Source organism: Pipistrellus kuhlii, unplaced genomic scaffold (assembly GCF_014108245.1).
Source record: "Pipistrellus kuhlii isolate mPipKuh1 unplaced genomic scaffold, mPipKuh1.p scaffold_m20_p_6, whole genome shotgun sequence".
In the NCBI taxonomy this organism is placed as follows: Eukaryota; Metazoa; Chordata; class Mammalia; order Chiroptera; family Vespertilionidae; genus Pipistrellus; species Pipistrellus kuhlii.
In genome coordinates, this window is record NW_023425562.1 from 80,546,690 (window position 1) to 80,561,594 (window position 14,905).

The 14,905-nt window shown below is 62.2% G+C and overlaps 1 protein-coding gene across 2 annotated transcripts; it reads left to right on the top strand.

The window, feature by feature from the left end:
* The first annotated feature begins 1,188 nt into the window (after positions 1-1,188).
* On the top strand, positions 1,189-14,310 carry RBM38 (RNA binding motif protein 38). Of its 2 annotated transcripts, XM_036418906.2 has the most exons (4): positions 1,198-1,626; positions 2,329-2,452; positions 2,876-2,930; positions 12,759-14,310. In XM_036418906.2, exons 1-4 carry the CDS (start codon positions 1,390-1,392, stop codon positions 13,060-13,062), a joined length of 720 nt encoding a protein of 239 aa, XP_036274799.1. In that variant the 5' UTR covers positions 1,198-1,389; the 3' UTR covers positions 13,063-14,310. The 2 variants fall into 2 exon arrangements, with proteins under 2 accessions (XP_036274800.1, XP_036274799.1); XM_036418907.2 differs by lacking the exon at positions 2,876-2,930 and having other exon boundaries at positions 1,189-1,626; positions 12,759-12,897.
* Positions 14,311-14,905: the final 595 nt, after the last annotated feature.

Sequence of the window (14,905 nt, forward strand, 5' to 3'; positions counted from 1 at the left end):
GTGAGTGACAAGAGAAGGGGGAAATGAGTTGACACAGAAACATGTGTTCCCTGTAGGCTCTTTGAAGACTTAGGGCTCCATAGTCAGTGTAAGGCAGTGAGGGCCAACTGGTAAACATTTTGCCTGCATCCCTCCCTCTTCAGCCCACCTGGTGTCCCTAGTGTCCCCACAGACCCCAGCCTGGGTCCCACTGTCCAGAGAGAAGTCCATGGGTTGGGGCCAGGAGTGACTCCACTTAAGAGTTCCAGTTCCCAACTGCACAGGGGTCACAATGGTGCCTGGACATGCAGAAGGTCTGAGGCCCCAGAGCTGGCCCCCATCATGGTGTGACCCACTGGTGCCAAGTTGGTGCCAGGGCCAGCTTTGAGGGCATGACCTGCACAGTCCCATGGCTGGATGCTCCGAAAGGCCCCACACTTGGTTAAGTGCTCTCCTATCAAATGTGAATTTCCTAATAACTTTGAACTCTGAAAATTCTGTAGCTGACCCGCCAGTTGTGGCATGGAGAGGGCTGGAAATGGGCCTGTTTCTGTGGTTGGAGACAGGAGCAAAGGGAAGGTGGACAGCCTCTGCTTGTCTCCTCCAAGGGTGGAGGAAGGAGGAATCGCAGACAGCAGCAGTGGTTGGGGACAAACTTCTGAAGACCCACAACTACCTCCCTGCCCCATCAACTCCTCTGGAGGGGCCCCCCGGGACCGCAGCAACCTGATTTCTTTCTTTCCAGATTATATATTGTATATTTTTACTTGTTGGATTGTCTTATTCATAGATGCTCCGTGGGGCTAGAGTGTGTTTTGTGCATCCCTGCAGCCCCCGTTTCCTGATTAATATTCGTCAGATGAATTATATCTATAGGTTTTTAAAATAATCATTTCACCTTTAGCATATGTCGCTGTAGTCTAGTAGCCATGGGCTAAATATTGGCTCAGTAAATATCTAATAAATGCCCTTGTCTGATTCATCAGATTCTGCGTTCCACGAGGGCCGCATCCTGGAACTGCGCAGGCACGTAGTAGGACCTCCGGAGACGTCCGGATGCGCGGGCTCCGGCAGCAGACCTCACCCCAAGCTTTCCCCACGCGCTCAGGGCGCGGCGGGGCGGGACCCGGACTACGCTTCCCGGCGGGCCCCGCGCGCCAGGGGCCGGACGGGGGCGGGCCCGGGGCCGCCTGGGGGCGGGGCCGGCTACAAAGCCCGGGGGCGGGCGCCGGGGCGCAGAGTGACCGTAGCGCCGGCCGGAGCGCGGCGCAACCCAGCGCGGCGCGCACGGCGGGAGCGGCCCTCGAGCGGACCGGCCCGGAGGCGCCCCTGCCGCCCAGCTCGCGCGCCGCCGCCGCCCATGCGCGCACCCCCGCGCGGCCGGGGTCCGTAGGCCGCAGGGCGCCTCCCATGCTGCTGCAGCCCGCGCCGTGCGCCCCGAGCGCGGGCTTCCCGCGGCCGCCGGCCGCCCCCGGCGCCATGCACGGCTCGCAGAAGGACACCACGTTCACCAAGATCTTCGTGGGCGGCCTGCCCTACCACACCACCGACGCCTCGCTCAGGAAGTACTTCGAGGGCTTCGGGGACATCGAGGAGGCCGTGGTCATCACCGACCGCCAGACGGGCAAGTCCCGCGGCTACGGCTTCGTAAGTGGCCCCGCGGCCGGCCGGCCGCGCCCTCCAGCCCGCACTTCCCTGGGCCCGGGGCGCCGAGGCCGCCGGCCTCCGCGCAGCCGCCGGGCGCCGAGGCCGGCGCCGCACCTGCTGCCCCCTCTCGGGCTCCGGAGCGGCGGTTCACGCTCCAGCCGGTTCCGCCCCCACTCCCCGCGGCTGGGTCTTCCTGCCCCCACCCCACCCCCCGTTTAAAAGGGGGACCCGCTGTGTTCACCGAGAACTTCCGAGTGTGTGGCGAGGTTTGGGGGTCAGACGACCGTTCTCCGGACTTTCTGGAGCAGCTAGCAGCCTGCGCCCCTGGGCGCTTTGAACCCGTTAGCGCCCCTCCCCCCATCTTTTCCAGCGGTCCCCTGTGCCGCCCGTAATATCACCTTAAGTGAACAGCGGTCTGAAAACAGCCTCGTCCTTTCTAAATACAGCGTCCCCAGACCCCTCCCATGAGGAAATTTAGATGCCCCTGCCTCTGGGGAAGAGGGTGCCTGTCTCCTCTGGGGAGTGTTTCTGTCCCTGAAGGCAAAGCTTTCCTGACACTTGAACTTGGAGGGAGGAGCTGGAATCCAGGGGGCATCTTTGTGGGAGGGCCCCCGGTGTGGTGGGGTCACAGGGGTGGGGGGTGGGTGGAGCCCGCTGCCCTGCACCCTACCAGGGAAGCCTCTGATGCGTTTGTTCCTCTAGGTGACTATGGCCGACCGGGCAGCGGCTGAGAGGGCTTGCAAGGACCCTAACCCCAACATCGACGGCCGCAAGGCCAACGTGAACCTGGCCTATCTGGGCGCCAAGCCAAGGACCCTCCATTCTGGTGAGAGGCCGTTTCCCTTCCCAGGCTTTTGTCAGTTGCTATATTCAGCAACGGTGTCTGTCTAGTGCCACCCTCTGCCCTGCCCTGCCCGCCCCAGGAGTGGCAGTCGCTGTCATGTGCTTGCAGAGCCACCACAGGACAGTCACCCCTAGCTTGGGAGCTGGGCCCCTGCATCTAGCTGGCCTAGCTGCGTGTGCCCGTAGGACAGGGTGAGGAGGGTGTCATAGGAAGTTGGTCTCTGGGGCCTGAGGTAGAAGGACCACAGCCCCCCAGGTCCCTTGACCTGCTTAGCTGGGAGCTCGGGTTCACGTGGGGGTAGCCTGGGAGGGGCAGGGAAGTGGATTATCCTTTGTGGTTGGACTTGTATAGCTGGGGTGTTCTGCATCCCCCGCGAGGCCCAGCCCCTGACTGGTCTCGTTGTAGGTTTTGCCATCGGAGTACAGCAGCTGCACCCCACCTTGATCCAGCGGACCTATGGGTGAGTGGAGCGGCTGGCTGGAGACGGGGTGGGGTTTCCTGGTCTCCCAGTGTGGGTGCCCCTTTCATCCTAGGCCTGCCCACCCCATGGCCTTGGTTGTGCCATTAGCAGCTCCCTTTCTGTGCCTAGAGAACCATCGGTCTTCTGCTCCACCTTTTCAGAAACGTGATTGTGTTTGGGGGCTGGGAGAAGGTGGGGACCATCCGGGAGAATTGAAGGAAGATAGGTTTCGTTTCTCCACCCTGGCAGAGGCCACGCCTCAGAGAGTGGGGAGCAGGGGCTGGAGCCTGCAGCCTGGGTCCAAATCCCGGCTTCTCCCTTACGAGCAAGCGGTCTGGTCTCTGCCTGTTTGCTCACCTGCCAGCGGGGAGGTGGCACACCTCTGATTGCTGAGAGTGCAGGGGTTAGGATGGTGTGACTTGGGGAGGTGAGGAACTGGCGAGCTGGGCTCTTCTCAGGAGCCCCTCTGACCGCCAGTGTCCAACAGATGGTGGCAGGAGGTCCCTGCCAGCCGGGGCCGACGTTTGTGAAGCTGCAGCAGGTGAGCCAGGATCGGGGCCAGATGTCTGGGCCCTGCCAGGCTGGCCTACGGGCCTTTTGTCTGACATGCTCTGGAGCAGCGTGTCCCGCCCTCCTCTGTCCAAAGCAGCCCCCCTCCCCCTGGCTTTTTTTCTTAGAACATATAAGGCCTGGCAGCTGCTTGGGGAAGGACATGCACACTTCAGGGGCACAAAGGAGCTTGCCATGCGGTCTGACTTTCCAGCCCCGTGATTGATGTCGGCTGGGCGCCCCGTGCAGGGAGCTTGTTGTTGGGGTTGGGAGGTGGTTTCTTTGTGGGAGCCGGGGGGACAGTTTTAAAAAGGCAGCTCCTCATAGAACGTTACCACTCCTCAGGCTAGTGGAGACCAGTTGCGTGCATTCATGCGTGCCCCTGCCCTGGAGAGAGGCACGGAGTGAGGAGCGTCCAGCGCGCTGGGGCAGGCGGCGTGGACCGAGGACCAGAGCAGGGATGGAGCCAGTGGGTCAGCCAGATGACGGAGGGACTGCTCCGTGCCCAGACGCGGGGTGCCTGCACGTGGTTTCAGGGTGGATAGCACATGCGTGTGAGCTCAGCCCCAGTCTGCCCTCCTGGGGGAGAGCCTGGAGGGCGGCCGAGAACAGGTGGTTCTGGGTTTCCTTCTCGCCAGGATTCCGCTTTGTAAATGTCTGCAGCTGTCTTGGAAGGGTTTGGGAGACACCCCGGTCTTCCTGCCGTCACCCCAGGTTCTTCCTCTGTGGGGTTCAGGCCACCCGAGGAGGGCGTTCCTCATTTCCATAGCCCTGGCGGTGCTCCCAGCATCCACACCAGGTGCCCCGGGGCAGGGCCAGCTGCACAAAGATCAGGGCGTGAGCCTCCAGCACACGCAGCTCCGTCCTGCTGAAATGCAACAATGCCTTCCCCGCCCCAGCCTGATCCAGCGCAGCTGTCCCTGAGGCCCTAGTATCTGTTGGTGCCTGGCCTCTGGGTCCTGCAGACGTGTGCTCAGATCCTGATTCTGTCACTCACCAGCTGGGTCCATCTTGGCAAGTGATATCCTCTTCCTGAGCCTCAGCTTCCTCCTCTGACACGGGCTGGCACGTGGGCTGGGTGCCCTGCCCCGGCCAGGCCTCCTGTCCTCACGCTGCCCTCTGAAATGGTGATTGACAATCCTCTCTTCATAGAAAGGGAAGCTGAGGCAAAGAAAGGTTGAAGAAAAGGTTAACAACCGGTCTAGGGTGGCTGGAGTGACAGGATTTGAACCCAGGCCAGTTCTAGAATCCATGCTCTCAAACCCTGTTCGCTGGTTGGGGATAAGGGGTGAGAGGGATGCCTGACCTTGCCCTTGGGGTCCCCAGAGCGTCACCCCTTTTAAGGTAGTTGGTATCGGTCACAGATCTTTCTGCCATGCGTGCCCCACCTCAGGTGACAATGTTTTGTAACTGAAGCTGCTGGCTGGCCATTTAATACCTGTGGTGACGGGGAAGAGGCCTCCAGCTATTTGCTGGTTGCCAGGGGGTGGACGCCCAAACGGACAAGGGATTACAAGGACGGTCCGTGGGCCGGGGGACTGACGTCGCAGAATCTCGCTGCCTCCCCCGCACCAGGCCTGGGTGAGGCCTTGGGTGCGTTTCCCAGGAGAGGTGGCTGGGAGGGCCGCCTGGGTCAGCTGCTCGCTGCCCGGGCGGGGAGTTGGGCTGTCAGCGTCCCTTTTGTCTTTGCAAACAATTGGGCTGGGGAGTGTGGCCGGGCCTGACTCAGCGGTCAGTTTTGTCAGCTCCGGGCTGGCAGGGAGGCCAGGCCTGCTGTTGGCTGAGGGCGCTGTGGGAGCCGGAGCCTGGGCAGCTCGGTTTGTACACTGGTTAACCCCTCTCCTGCCTGGCTGGCCTTCTTGGTCCCCACTTCTGGGCAAGGCTTCTGGAATTCCTCCCCGGCTGGGCCACATGTCATTGTGGGAAGAGTCACCACAGAAGTAGGTGGTTGAGATCTGTCAGGACCTGACTCGCCAACTGCACTTCCTTCATGTGCCCATTTATAGGACCGAGGCCAAGTGATGAGGGGCTTGATCAAGGCAGGAGAGCGGCCCTTTGCTGGCTGGCGGGACAGTCGGCAGGCTGCGGCAGGAGTGAAGGTCAGAGCAGTGGAGAGCCTTGGCTCTGGCCTGGAAGGGGCCGCCTAGTGTCGGATGGTGTTTGTTCATGCTTGGGCCCGAGGCTGCCAGGATCTGAGGCTGGGCCTGGGCCTGCCTGCTCTTGGAACCCCCCTTGCGTTATTTTTGAAGGGCCAGCTGCTTCCCTGGGCACAGCCTACCCACCCTATTCTTACGAGGGCCATGCTGTGGACCCCGCACCTGCTTTCTGTGCTTCCTGCTCTGCCAGGCATGGGGCCAGGCCCCTGGGGCCCAGATGACAAGATGGAGTCTTGGGGCAGCTGGGTGTCAGGTGTGCTGGAGCAAGGATCCTGGGGTCTGCCTGGGTTCGAGGCCAGGCCAGCCCTTTTTCTGGGCTCTTCTCCCCGTTTGGACAGTGGGAATGCCTCCCGCTGAGAGAGCGAGCGCTCTGTGCTGAGTGGTCGATGAGGCCTGGCCCACGGGAAGGCCTGGGATTGTCCGTGATGAGTCGGACAGTGCTCCCTGACAGGGTGTCACTCCGGCCTCCAGTGCAGGCAGCAGAGGAGAAACTTGCCTAAGCTCTCGCAGTGTGGGCGTGGGGGCCGTGGTTCCTTCCATGAGGCCCAGCACCTCCCTCTGGCCAGCCTGGGACTGAACCCACGACCTTCTCCCAGGCATTGCTCACCCTGCCTGGCCTGTAGTGTCAGGGGCCCCGCATCTCTGTGTGGAGGTCCCGCTGCCTCCATGGAGACCTGCAGCTGTGAATGTGCGTGTGCAGGGTCTGCATGGGCCGCCCACCACCAGGACAGGAGAGGGGTCGGGCCTGGGCCGCACGTACAGGGCTGTTCCCAGAATCGTTCATTCATTGATTGCTTGCTGAACGCCTGCTGTATGCCAGGCCCTGTGCCCGGAACACTTAGAGTAAGAGACCCCGTCCCCGTCACGGGCTCGCTGCCCAGTGGGGTCACCAGACTCAAAGCCAACAGGGCACTCAGCGGGGGGGGGGGGGGGGGGGGGGGGCACTCGGGAGCCCGTGAGCGGCTGGGGGTGCAGCTGGGCAGGGCGTTCCCTGTGGGCGTGGCACAGCCTTGCTTGGGCTGTGTGTGTGAGTGTGTGTGTGTGTGTGTGTGTGTGTGTGAGTGTGTGTGTGAGTGTGTGTGTGTGTGTGAGTGTGTGTGTGTGTGAGTGTGGGACTTACACACCAGGACACGTCAAAACCTGGTGAAATCCCACCTGGCCGGGAGCCTGGTTAACAGTCACATGTGTGTTGGTTCCTGGCTTAGGTAACGAGCTGGTTATAAGACCTCACATCGGGGGACCTCTCTGTACTATTTTTGCAACTCCTTGGGAGCCTTTCGCTATTTATAACATGACGTAAATAAAGCTGGGGGAGGGGAGGTGCCGGGCATGGGGGAGTCGGTGCCTTGAGGGCACAGAGGAAGTGAGGTCAGAGCTAGGAGCTGAGGGCGCAGGAAGGTCTGTGCCCTCTCCCCGCTGTGGGGCGTCACGTGGCTTGTTTTTACTTTCAGGGTGTCTGGGTGCCTGGCACTTCCTGTTTGTCACTCCCTGGAGTGAACGGGGGCGGGTGGCCCGTGCACACCTGCTGTTTGTGCCCGTCTGCCGCAACAGAAACCAGCCTCCGCCGGCCTCCAGCGGTTCTGGGGTTCCTCGGGGAGGAGGAGCCCCTCGCCTGCCCTCCTGGCCCGGCAGGAGAGCCTTGTCCACAAGCCCCAACCCAGGGGAGGCCAGACCGGCCAGGCTGGTGCAGGCTCTAAATGCCCTCACAGGGAGTGCCCAGGTGGGCCAGCCCCTTCCTGCCACCGCTGGGTGACGAGTCTGGAACCCCTCTTGACGTCCTTGTCCTTGTGACTTGCCTGTTGAGCCTCAGTTTCCCCATCTGCCAAGTAGACATGACAGGGGCTCCTTGGCGTGCTTGGGGCATCCAGTCATTCTTCCCCCCGCCCCCAACATAGTGCCAGAAGGAAGCCGTGCGGTCAGCCGGCCAGTTCATTCAGCAGGTACGCGCTGGCTCGGTGCCAGGCTGGGCTGGGTTCCCCTCTGTGGTTCCAGAGCATTCTGCAGCAGAGTGGTCCTGGGAAGGGGACAATTGTGTCTCTGCTGGCAGCAGGCTCTGGAGAGAAAGCCCCAGGCAGGGGAGGAAGTGGGAGGTGTGTGTGCAGCAGGTGGCCGTGGGGCCCAGGGGAGCTTTGGGGTTTACTCTGAGTGCCAGGGAGGCCCTGAGCGGTGAGGGCCGGGTCACTGTGTCTCTAATAACCTCTCTGGCGGCTGGGCTGCCAGGCTGGAGTGGAGGGGTCCACGTAACCAATCAGCTCGAGGCCATGGCGGCTGCTCCCTGGGGCGAGAAGGGGGCTTCTGAGTACATTTTAAGGGTGTGTCAGAGAAAGGGGAACCCGAAAAGATTCCAGAGCTTCTGGCCGGAGCAGATGGGGTGGAAGATAGGGTTGGTCTTGGAGGTGAGGGGAGGCCGGTGTGGGGTGCCCTTTTGGGGGAAGAACATGTTCTGGTGGAGAGGCTGTGCCAGGGCCTGGCGTGGTCCCAGCAAGGACACCTCCTCTGCTCGAGTCCCGCGCCCCCCTCGCACCTGCCTGTTGTCTGATGGCCCGGCAGGGCCTGAGGTCGCGCCTCCAGAGGCCCCGCCTCCAGTGCGTGAGCAGAAACCTCCAGAGAGCAGAAAAAGTGAAACCAACCCATTTGCCTTTTTTTATTTTTACCTTGGGAGGTAGTTTTGCATTCAGAAATGGGCCTCCAGGCTGTGGCCGGAGCCTTTTCACTGCGAGTTTTGCTTTTTGAGTGTGGGCAGATGGGTCGTCTGGCCTGTGGTCTGAGCTTGGTGAGGAGGCTGGTACGTTACGTCACTGGGCAGTCTCCCGCAGGATCTCGCCTCGCCGTGGTGCTAGGAATTCTCGGCGGCCGGCTGAGAAGTGCACATGTTGGCAGCACCTCCTGCTTCCACCACTGGATGCCAGAGGCACGCCACTGTGACTGCCGGAATGTCCCAATGTGGCATGTCCCCTGAGGGCAGGCACTGTGAGAACCGCTGTCCCAGTGGAGGGTCTCGGTTCTCACAGCGAGCTCTGAGGCCACCCTCAGGACCCACTGCACAGACAGGAAAGCCCCCGACTGTCCCAGGCACAGCTGCGGGGCAGGTGGGGGCTGCCTGGCGGGCTCTGCGCCTCCTGCCCCTCCCCTGGGCTAGCTGTTTGTGGTGTCCTGGCCTCAGTGCAGCAGGACAGACCACCAGCAGCTGCCGCGGCTTGGGCAGGTGCTCACGGTACCCGGACCACTCTCCCATCTGGGTGGACCTTGGAGTGGGTCTGGGCCCTCTGCCCCAGCCTGCAGCCAGTCCTGTGGGCACAGGTACCGGGCGGGGGGCGGGCAGACGGACGGATGGACAGGGGCAGACTGCTTGCTGTGGGGCTGCACAGTTACTCAGGCCTCTGTGTCAGCCTCGGTTTCTCACTCTTGGAAGTGGGAAAACAACAGTACCTTTTTCATGGCTGTGGGAAGCTATGAAAGTTGTCTTGGGGTTTCACACACTGAGTGGTGGGGTCAAGCACTGAGGGGAGTGGGTAAATACATGCAGACAGCATCCCCAAGGGACAGGAAGCGGGTCCCTTTCCTCCCCAACTTAAACATTGTTCACCTGATGGTGTCAGTGCCGCCAGCAGGGCAGCTCCGATAGCCTCCGATAGGGGCAGAGGAGGGAGTGGAAACCTGGTAGATGGCACAGCTGCCTGCCTGAGCCGGCCGGACCTTGAGGCAGGTGTGGCCGTGAACCTGTCATTGTAAAGCGCCAGGTGCTTGTGCTGTGGACAGTGTGAGGCCCAGTCTAGGCGGTGGTTCCTGAGGGCGGGTGCATGTTAGAGTCTCTGGGGCTGTCAGTTGCAGGGTCCTGGACCCACCCGTCCACCTGCAGCCGGTGAGGATCCGGGTTCTTAGCCAATTCCTGGGGAGTTGGGGTAGGGCCAGCCCTGCCTGTGCCGGGAGGAGTTGTGGGCTCAGAGCTTCCGTAGCTTCACGTGAAGGAGCGTTCTGAGGTGGGGACTCCCGCGGTGGGTGGCACCACGCTGACGATGGCCAGGACGGCGGCTGGTGGGCACGCCCCAGGGCATGCTGTATCCTATGTCGTTTGCTCCTTCCCCGGAGGCCTACGCACCACGGGGCCCCTCATCTGCCTGGAGGGTGAGGGCCTGAGGGCTAGGTGCTGGGGCAGAGCTCACCCTCAGCTGCTCACTGAGACTCGGGGGGGGAGACGGCCCTGGAGCTCCAGCTGTGTGCAGTCGCCCTCCTCCTGGAGCTCCCCCTCCCTCCCGTCTGCTCAGCAGCAGTCCTGGCCCAGAGCATAGCCGGGGCAGGTGAGAGCCGAGGTGGGATTCGAACCCAGCCTGGCTCTGTTCACGGCTCTTGTTCCCAGGTGGTGGGCAGCAGAGGCTTCTAATTGGGGGGAAGCTGGCAACGTGACCGGAGCCAGGGATCTGGGAGCACCTGGGGCATGGAGCCCTGTGTGCCCCAGACTCTCCTCCCTCAGGTGTTTGTGCAGGGCCCGGGGGCCCCCAGCGCTGTCCTTCTCCCCAGCTCTGCCCACGCCGAGCCCAGCCAGCACCGGCCCCGGTGCTTTGCCCCTGCTCAGGGTGCCTCACCTATGAGCTCGCACCGCTCCTCTGAAGGCGTTAGCACCTTTACCAGGTGTGCAGCCATCAACGCTGTGATTGTAATCCAGCACCCCCCCCCCCCAGCCCCAGGGGACCCTGAGCACTCCCCGCACCCCCAACAGCCCCGGGAGGCCCTAAGCACTCCCCCCCTCCGCAGCCCCAGGAGGCCCTGAGCACTCCCCCCCCCCCCAGCAGCCCCAGGGGACCCTGAGCACTCCCTGCACCCCCCACAGCCCCAGGAGGCCCTAAGCACTCCCCCCCCCAGCCCCAGGGGACCCTGAGCACTCCCTGCACCCCCCACAGCCCCAGGAGGCCCTGAGCACTCCCCGCACCCCCAACAGCCCCAGGAGGCCCTGAGCACTCCCCCCCCCCAGCAGCCCCAGGGGACCCTGAGCACTCCCTGCACCCCCCACAGCCCCAGGAGGCCCTGAGCACTCCTCCCCCCCCCCCAGCAGCCCTAGGAGGCCCTGAGCACTCCCTCCCCTTCAGCAGCCCCAGGGGACTCTGAGCACTCCCCGAACCCCCCACAGCCCCAGGGGACCCTGAGCACTCCCCGCATCCCCCTGCAGCCCACCCGCTCTGCCCTCTCTGGATTTGCTGTTGTAGGTGTTTCCTGTTGATAGGATCCCACAGTGGGGGCCTGTTGTTCTGGCTGCTCTCCCTCAGCATGATGTCCTCGGGGCTTGTCCCACATTGTAGGGTCAGAAGTGCATTCCTTTTTGTGGCCGAATAATATTCCGCAGCTCGAGTCACCACAGCCTGCTTACCCTCCCCCACTCCAGTGCACGATGGATGTTTCTACCTCTGGCCTGTTGTGACTGGTGCTCTTTATTCCTGATGAGGAGTCTGGAATCTGACTTCCTTCAAGTTACCTGACTATGGTAACTCAGCTCCATTTACAGAATGCCGTGTAAAGCTCATGCTGCCATAAAAATGGTAGCTTCACGCGGCTCAACCTCACCTGTCCTTCGCACGTGTACAGATACACATTTGTTCTTGTAGCATAAGCAGCTTTACCATTAGCGTAGATCCCTCCCTTTTTCAGTAACAGCAGCTCTGTGCTGCTGCTCGGCTCTCCTGACGCGGAGGGGAGAGGCTGGGCCCAGTCGTTTTCCTGCCACGTGCGGTGTGGTCTGGGGGACGTTGGCCTGCCTTGTCCGCTGGGCCTGATGCATGGGTTTTTCTGGTTTTCATCAGTCCCGTGCGCCTGCCTTTACTGTGGAGTGAGGGCTTCTCTCGGTGCGGGGGAGCCTGCCCAGGGGAGGGAGCATACGCCCTGGGGGCCACTTGCTGCCCAGATGCTCTCCAGGCTGCTGGCCCTGTTCCTGCCCCTGCCAGGAACCTTTTCCTTTTCCTTTCAAAGCAGCTTCTCTTTGGAGCGGGGGCAGGGCAGGGATCCCGAGCCCACCTTATAGTGAAAGGAAGTTGGGGTCCCACCTCACCCCTGTGGTGGCCCCTTCCTGTGTAACTTGTGCTCGTAGAAGGAGGAGATGCCTGCAGCAGTGCTGCCTGCCCCACAAGGTCCCTGTGTCCAGCGAGCTGTGAGGCTCAGAGAGTCTTAGCCATTTACCCAGGGCAGCCCAGCGGCTGGTTGGCAGAGTGAGCACATGCTGATACTGCCTTTCCTTGCCTCAGTTTCCTGCCTGTGACATACTGAGTTGATCCCTACCCTGGAGGGCCGGGTGTGCAGTGGCGAGGCCGTGGTGGGACCAGCATGGCAGTTAACAGGGTCTGGGAGTCCCAGCTCCTCTACTCTGTCGCCATGGGGCCTTGGGCCAGCTACTGAGCTCCGTGTGTCTGTTGTAAAATGAGGTGCCAGTGCGAAGGCCGACCTGAGGGCTGGATTTCACAGTCACCCCGGGTCCGGGTGCGCTGCTTGGCTGTTGGCTGCTCCTTCCCGAACCTCACCATCGTCATTGCTGCACGCTTTTCCGCCTGCGTTTCTGGATCGCCCACCCTGCACCGCTGGGCTGCTGGGAGCCAGGCCCGCAGTCCGTGAAAGGAATGAGCATCTCTGGGGGAGCTGTCACGGGTGGGGAGGTAGACGTGGTGACTCGGCACACTGTAGGTGTCCTTTTGGGGGGCAGATGCTGGGGAGGTGAAAGGGAAGAATGAGACAGGGCGGGCTTCATGGGCAGGCAGCGTGGGCAGTCACATGGTACCCATGCGCAGAAGGGCCCGAGCTGGCCTCGATGCCTGCTGTCACCCTCCTAGGATTCCCAATCACTTTCCAGCATGGTCCCCAATCATGACAGTGGTCCTGTGGGGTCCCCAATCATGTCGGTGGTCCTGTGGGGTGCAGGGTGGGAGGGGTGCCTGGGAAAGGCCCACTGAAGGGGGCATGTTTACATCCAAACTTGGAGGAGGGAGGGTGGCAGGCACAGCCAGGGCACAGGCCTGCACAGCTGGCGTGTTCCAGCCACAGAAGAACAGACTGGGGACAGGGACACAGCAGCTCCCAGCTCTCCAGGTCCCTCCTGGAGCCAGCGTGTTGCCTGCCCCTCAGCCCTCTCTGTTTGGCCCCACAGGCTGACCCCCCACTACATCTACCCTCAAGCCATCGTCCAGCCCAGCGTGGTGATCCCGGCCGCCCCCGTCCCATCGCTGTCCTCGCCCTTCCTGGAGTACACGCCGGCCAGCCCAGCCTACACCCAGTTCCCCCCAGCCACATACGACCAGTACCCGTACGCCGCCTCGCCCGCCTCCGTGACCAGCTTTGTGGGCTACAGCTACCCGACCGCTGTGCCCCCCGGCCTCTCGGCCTCAGCCCCCACGGGCGCCACCTTCGTGCAGTACCAGCCTCCGCAGCTGCAGCCCGACAGGATGCAATGAGGCCACTGCCCCCTCGAGGCCCCTCACCCACGCACCCACCAGGCAAGTGGCCGGCCAAGCTCGGGGTGCACACCAGCACCTGTGCCTCTGGGGACCCCGCAGGACCCCCCACCTGCAGGACCCCCTGGATGGCCTGGAGACCAAATCCCTTTAAATCCAGGACCCCACACATTTCGAGGGAGGACTTGGAGAGAAAAGCGGGAGCTCTAGAAGATGCAGCCGGACCTCCCCGCACACACATCTGCCTTCTCCCTTCTCCCTTCACCTCCCTCCCTCTCTCCCACCCGAGCTCCGGGCTGAGGTCTCCCTGCATCTGTGAGGCCTCCTGCCCTCCACAGGGCCCCCCCCTTGGGCTCTGCGGAAACTGTCCTGCTCAGAGATGCCTTACTTCAGGGAAACCTGAAGGAGCGACGTGAATTGACTGTTGGTTGTCGCTCGTTCTGCACAAGCTGTGAACGCGGAGGCCGTGTGCAGGGAGGCCGCCTGTGGAACTCTCCTTTCCGGTCTCTCCCGCCAGACCCCGGGGCTCAGTGCCGCGGCCCCCAGCCGGCTTCCCCGCCCTCCAAGCACTGCAGCCTCTTTTCTTACTGTCATTGTTTTGCTACTAAGAAGATTCAGAAGTTCAGTTTATTTTTTCAACGGAGGCTCCTGCCCCCAGGGAACCAGAACCTGTTTGGAACCAGAACCTGTTTTTGACTTTGAGACTCACTTTTGTCCGTGGCTCCGCCTGAGGAGAAGGACAGTATTTCTTTTTGAAAAGGTGTCTGTCTGTCGCTGGAGCACCCGGAGTCCCTCGGAGGGTGGGCATCTCCAGGTCTCTCTCGGTAACAGTAAGTTGTCTCAGAAGCCTGTCTCCACCCCTGCTGCGCCTGCAGGGACAGAGCGAGGTGATGCTGGCTGAGCACCCCCGCCTCCTCAGTCCCTGTTGCACCCAGCCTGGCGGGGACCCGCCTGACGCCCTGCCTGCCTAGGGCTGGGTGCAGAGGGAGGGAGTGACGGCTCCCGAGGCGGCGGGAGGGGGCGGTGAGGGGCAGCCGGCCAGGGGGTGGGGGAGTGTGGACGGAAGGTCAGGGGGCGCTGGGGGTATTCCTTCAGACCTACCTCAGGGAAGCGGGAGGCTCAGGGCTGACTGGCGCAGGCGGTGCTCCTGGTCCACAGTCAAGTCCCAGGAAATACCGGTAGCTAATGTTATAATAATATTTTTATTAGAACGTTCTGATTATAAAAATAAAACTTGTTTTCTTTAAAGAAAAAGCTGGTCTGTAACAATTCTCCACATGGGTGCCTTCCATTCCCTGATACAGTGGTCATGGGCAAGTCGGGGCCATGGGGGTGTCAGTCACACCTGGGCCCTCCTGGCCGGGACTTGAACCTGTTCACTGAGCGTCTCCTGAGCCGGCCTGCGGGCATCCAGAGTGATGGGATAGACACGGCCCCCCAATATCACCCGCCCTCAGATGCTTCCTCACTCCGCAGTCTGCCTGACACCCCAGGGGAGAGCATAGGGCCCAGTGAAGGTGGGGTTCTCCAGAGCAGGGCCCTGAGGGCAGGGGCTCAGTGTTGGGATGGATGGCCCCAGCAGAACCCCTGGAATGGGGAGACAGCTCCCCAAGAGACCTGAGGAAGGAGTAAGGGCTGCCGAGAGGAAGCAGGTGAGTGCTGGCAGCCAGGTGGGGCACAAGGTCAGAGTTAGGAAGGCAGGTCTGGTCTGAGGCTGAGGAGCCCCAACCTGGGGATAGACCCAACATCTCCCAGAACTTGGCTGGAGCCCCACTCAGCACTGGGGAAATCACAGGCATCACAGAGGAGGGGTTACGGCTGGGGAGGATATTAATTCAGTCAC

Coding starts and splice junctions, on each gene's coding strand:
- RBM38 (XM_036418906.2), top strand. CDS start 1,390: ATGCTGCTGCAGCCCGCGCCGTGCGCCCCGAGCGCGGGCTTCCCGCGG. Junction 2,453..2,875: donor GCCAAGGACCCTCCATTCTG/GTGAGAGGCCGT, acceptor GTCTCGTTGTAG/GTTTTGCCATCGGAGTACAG. Junction 2,931..12,758: donor TTGATCCAGCGGACCTATGG/GTGAGTGGAGCG, acceptor TTGGCCCCACAG/GCTGACCCCCCACTACATCT.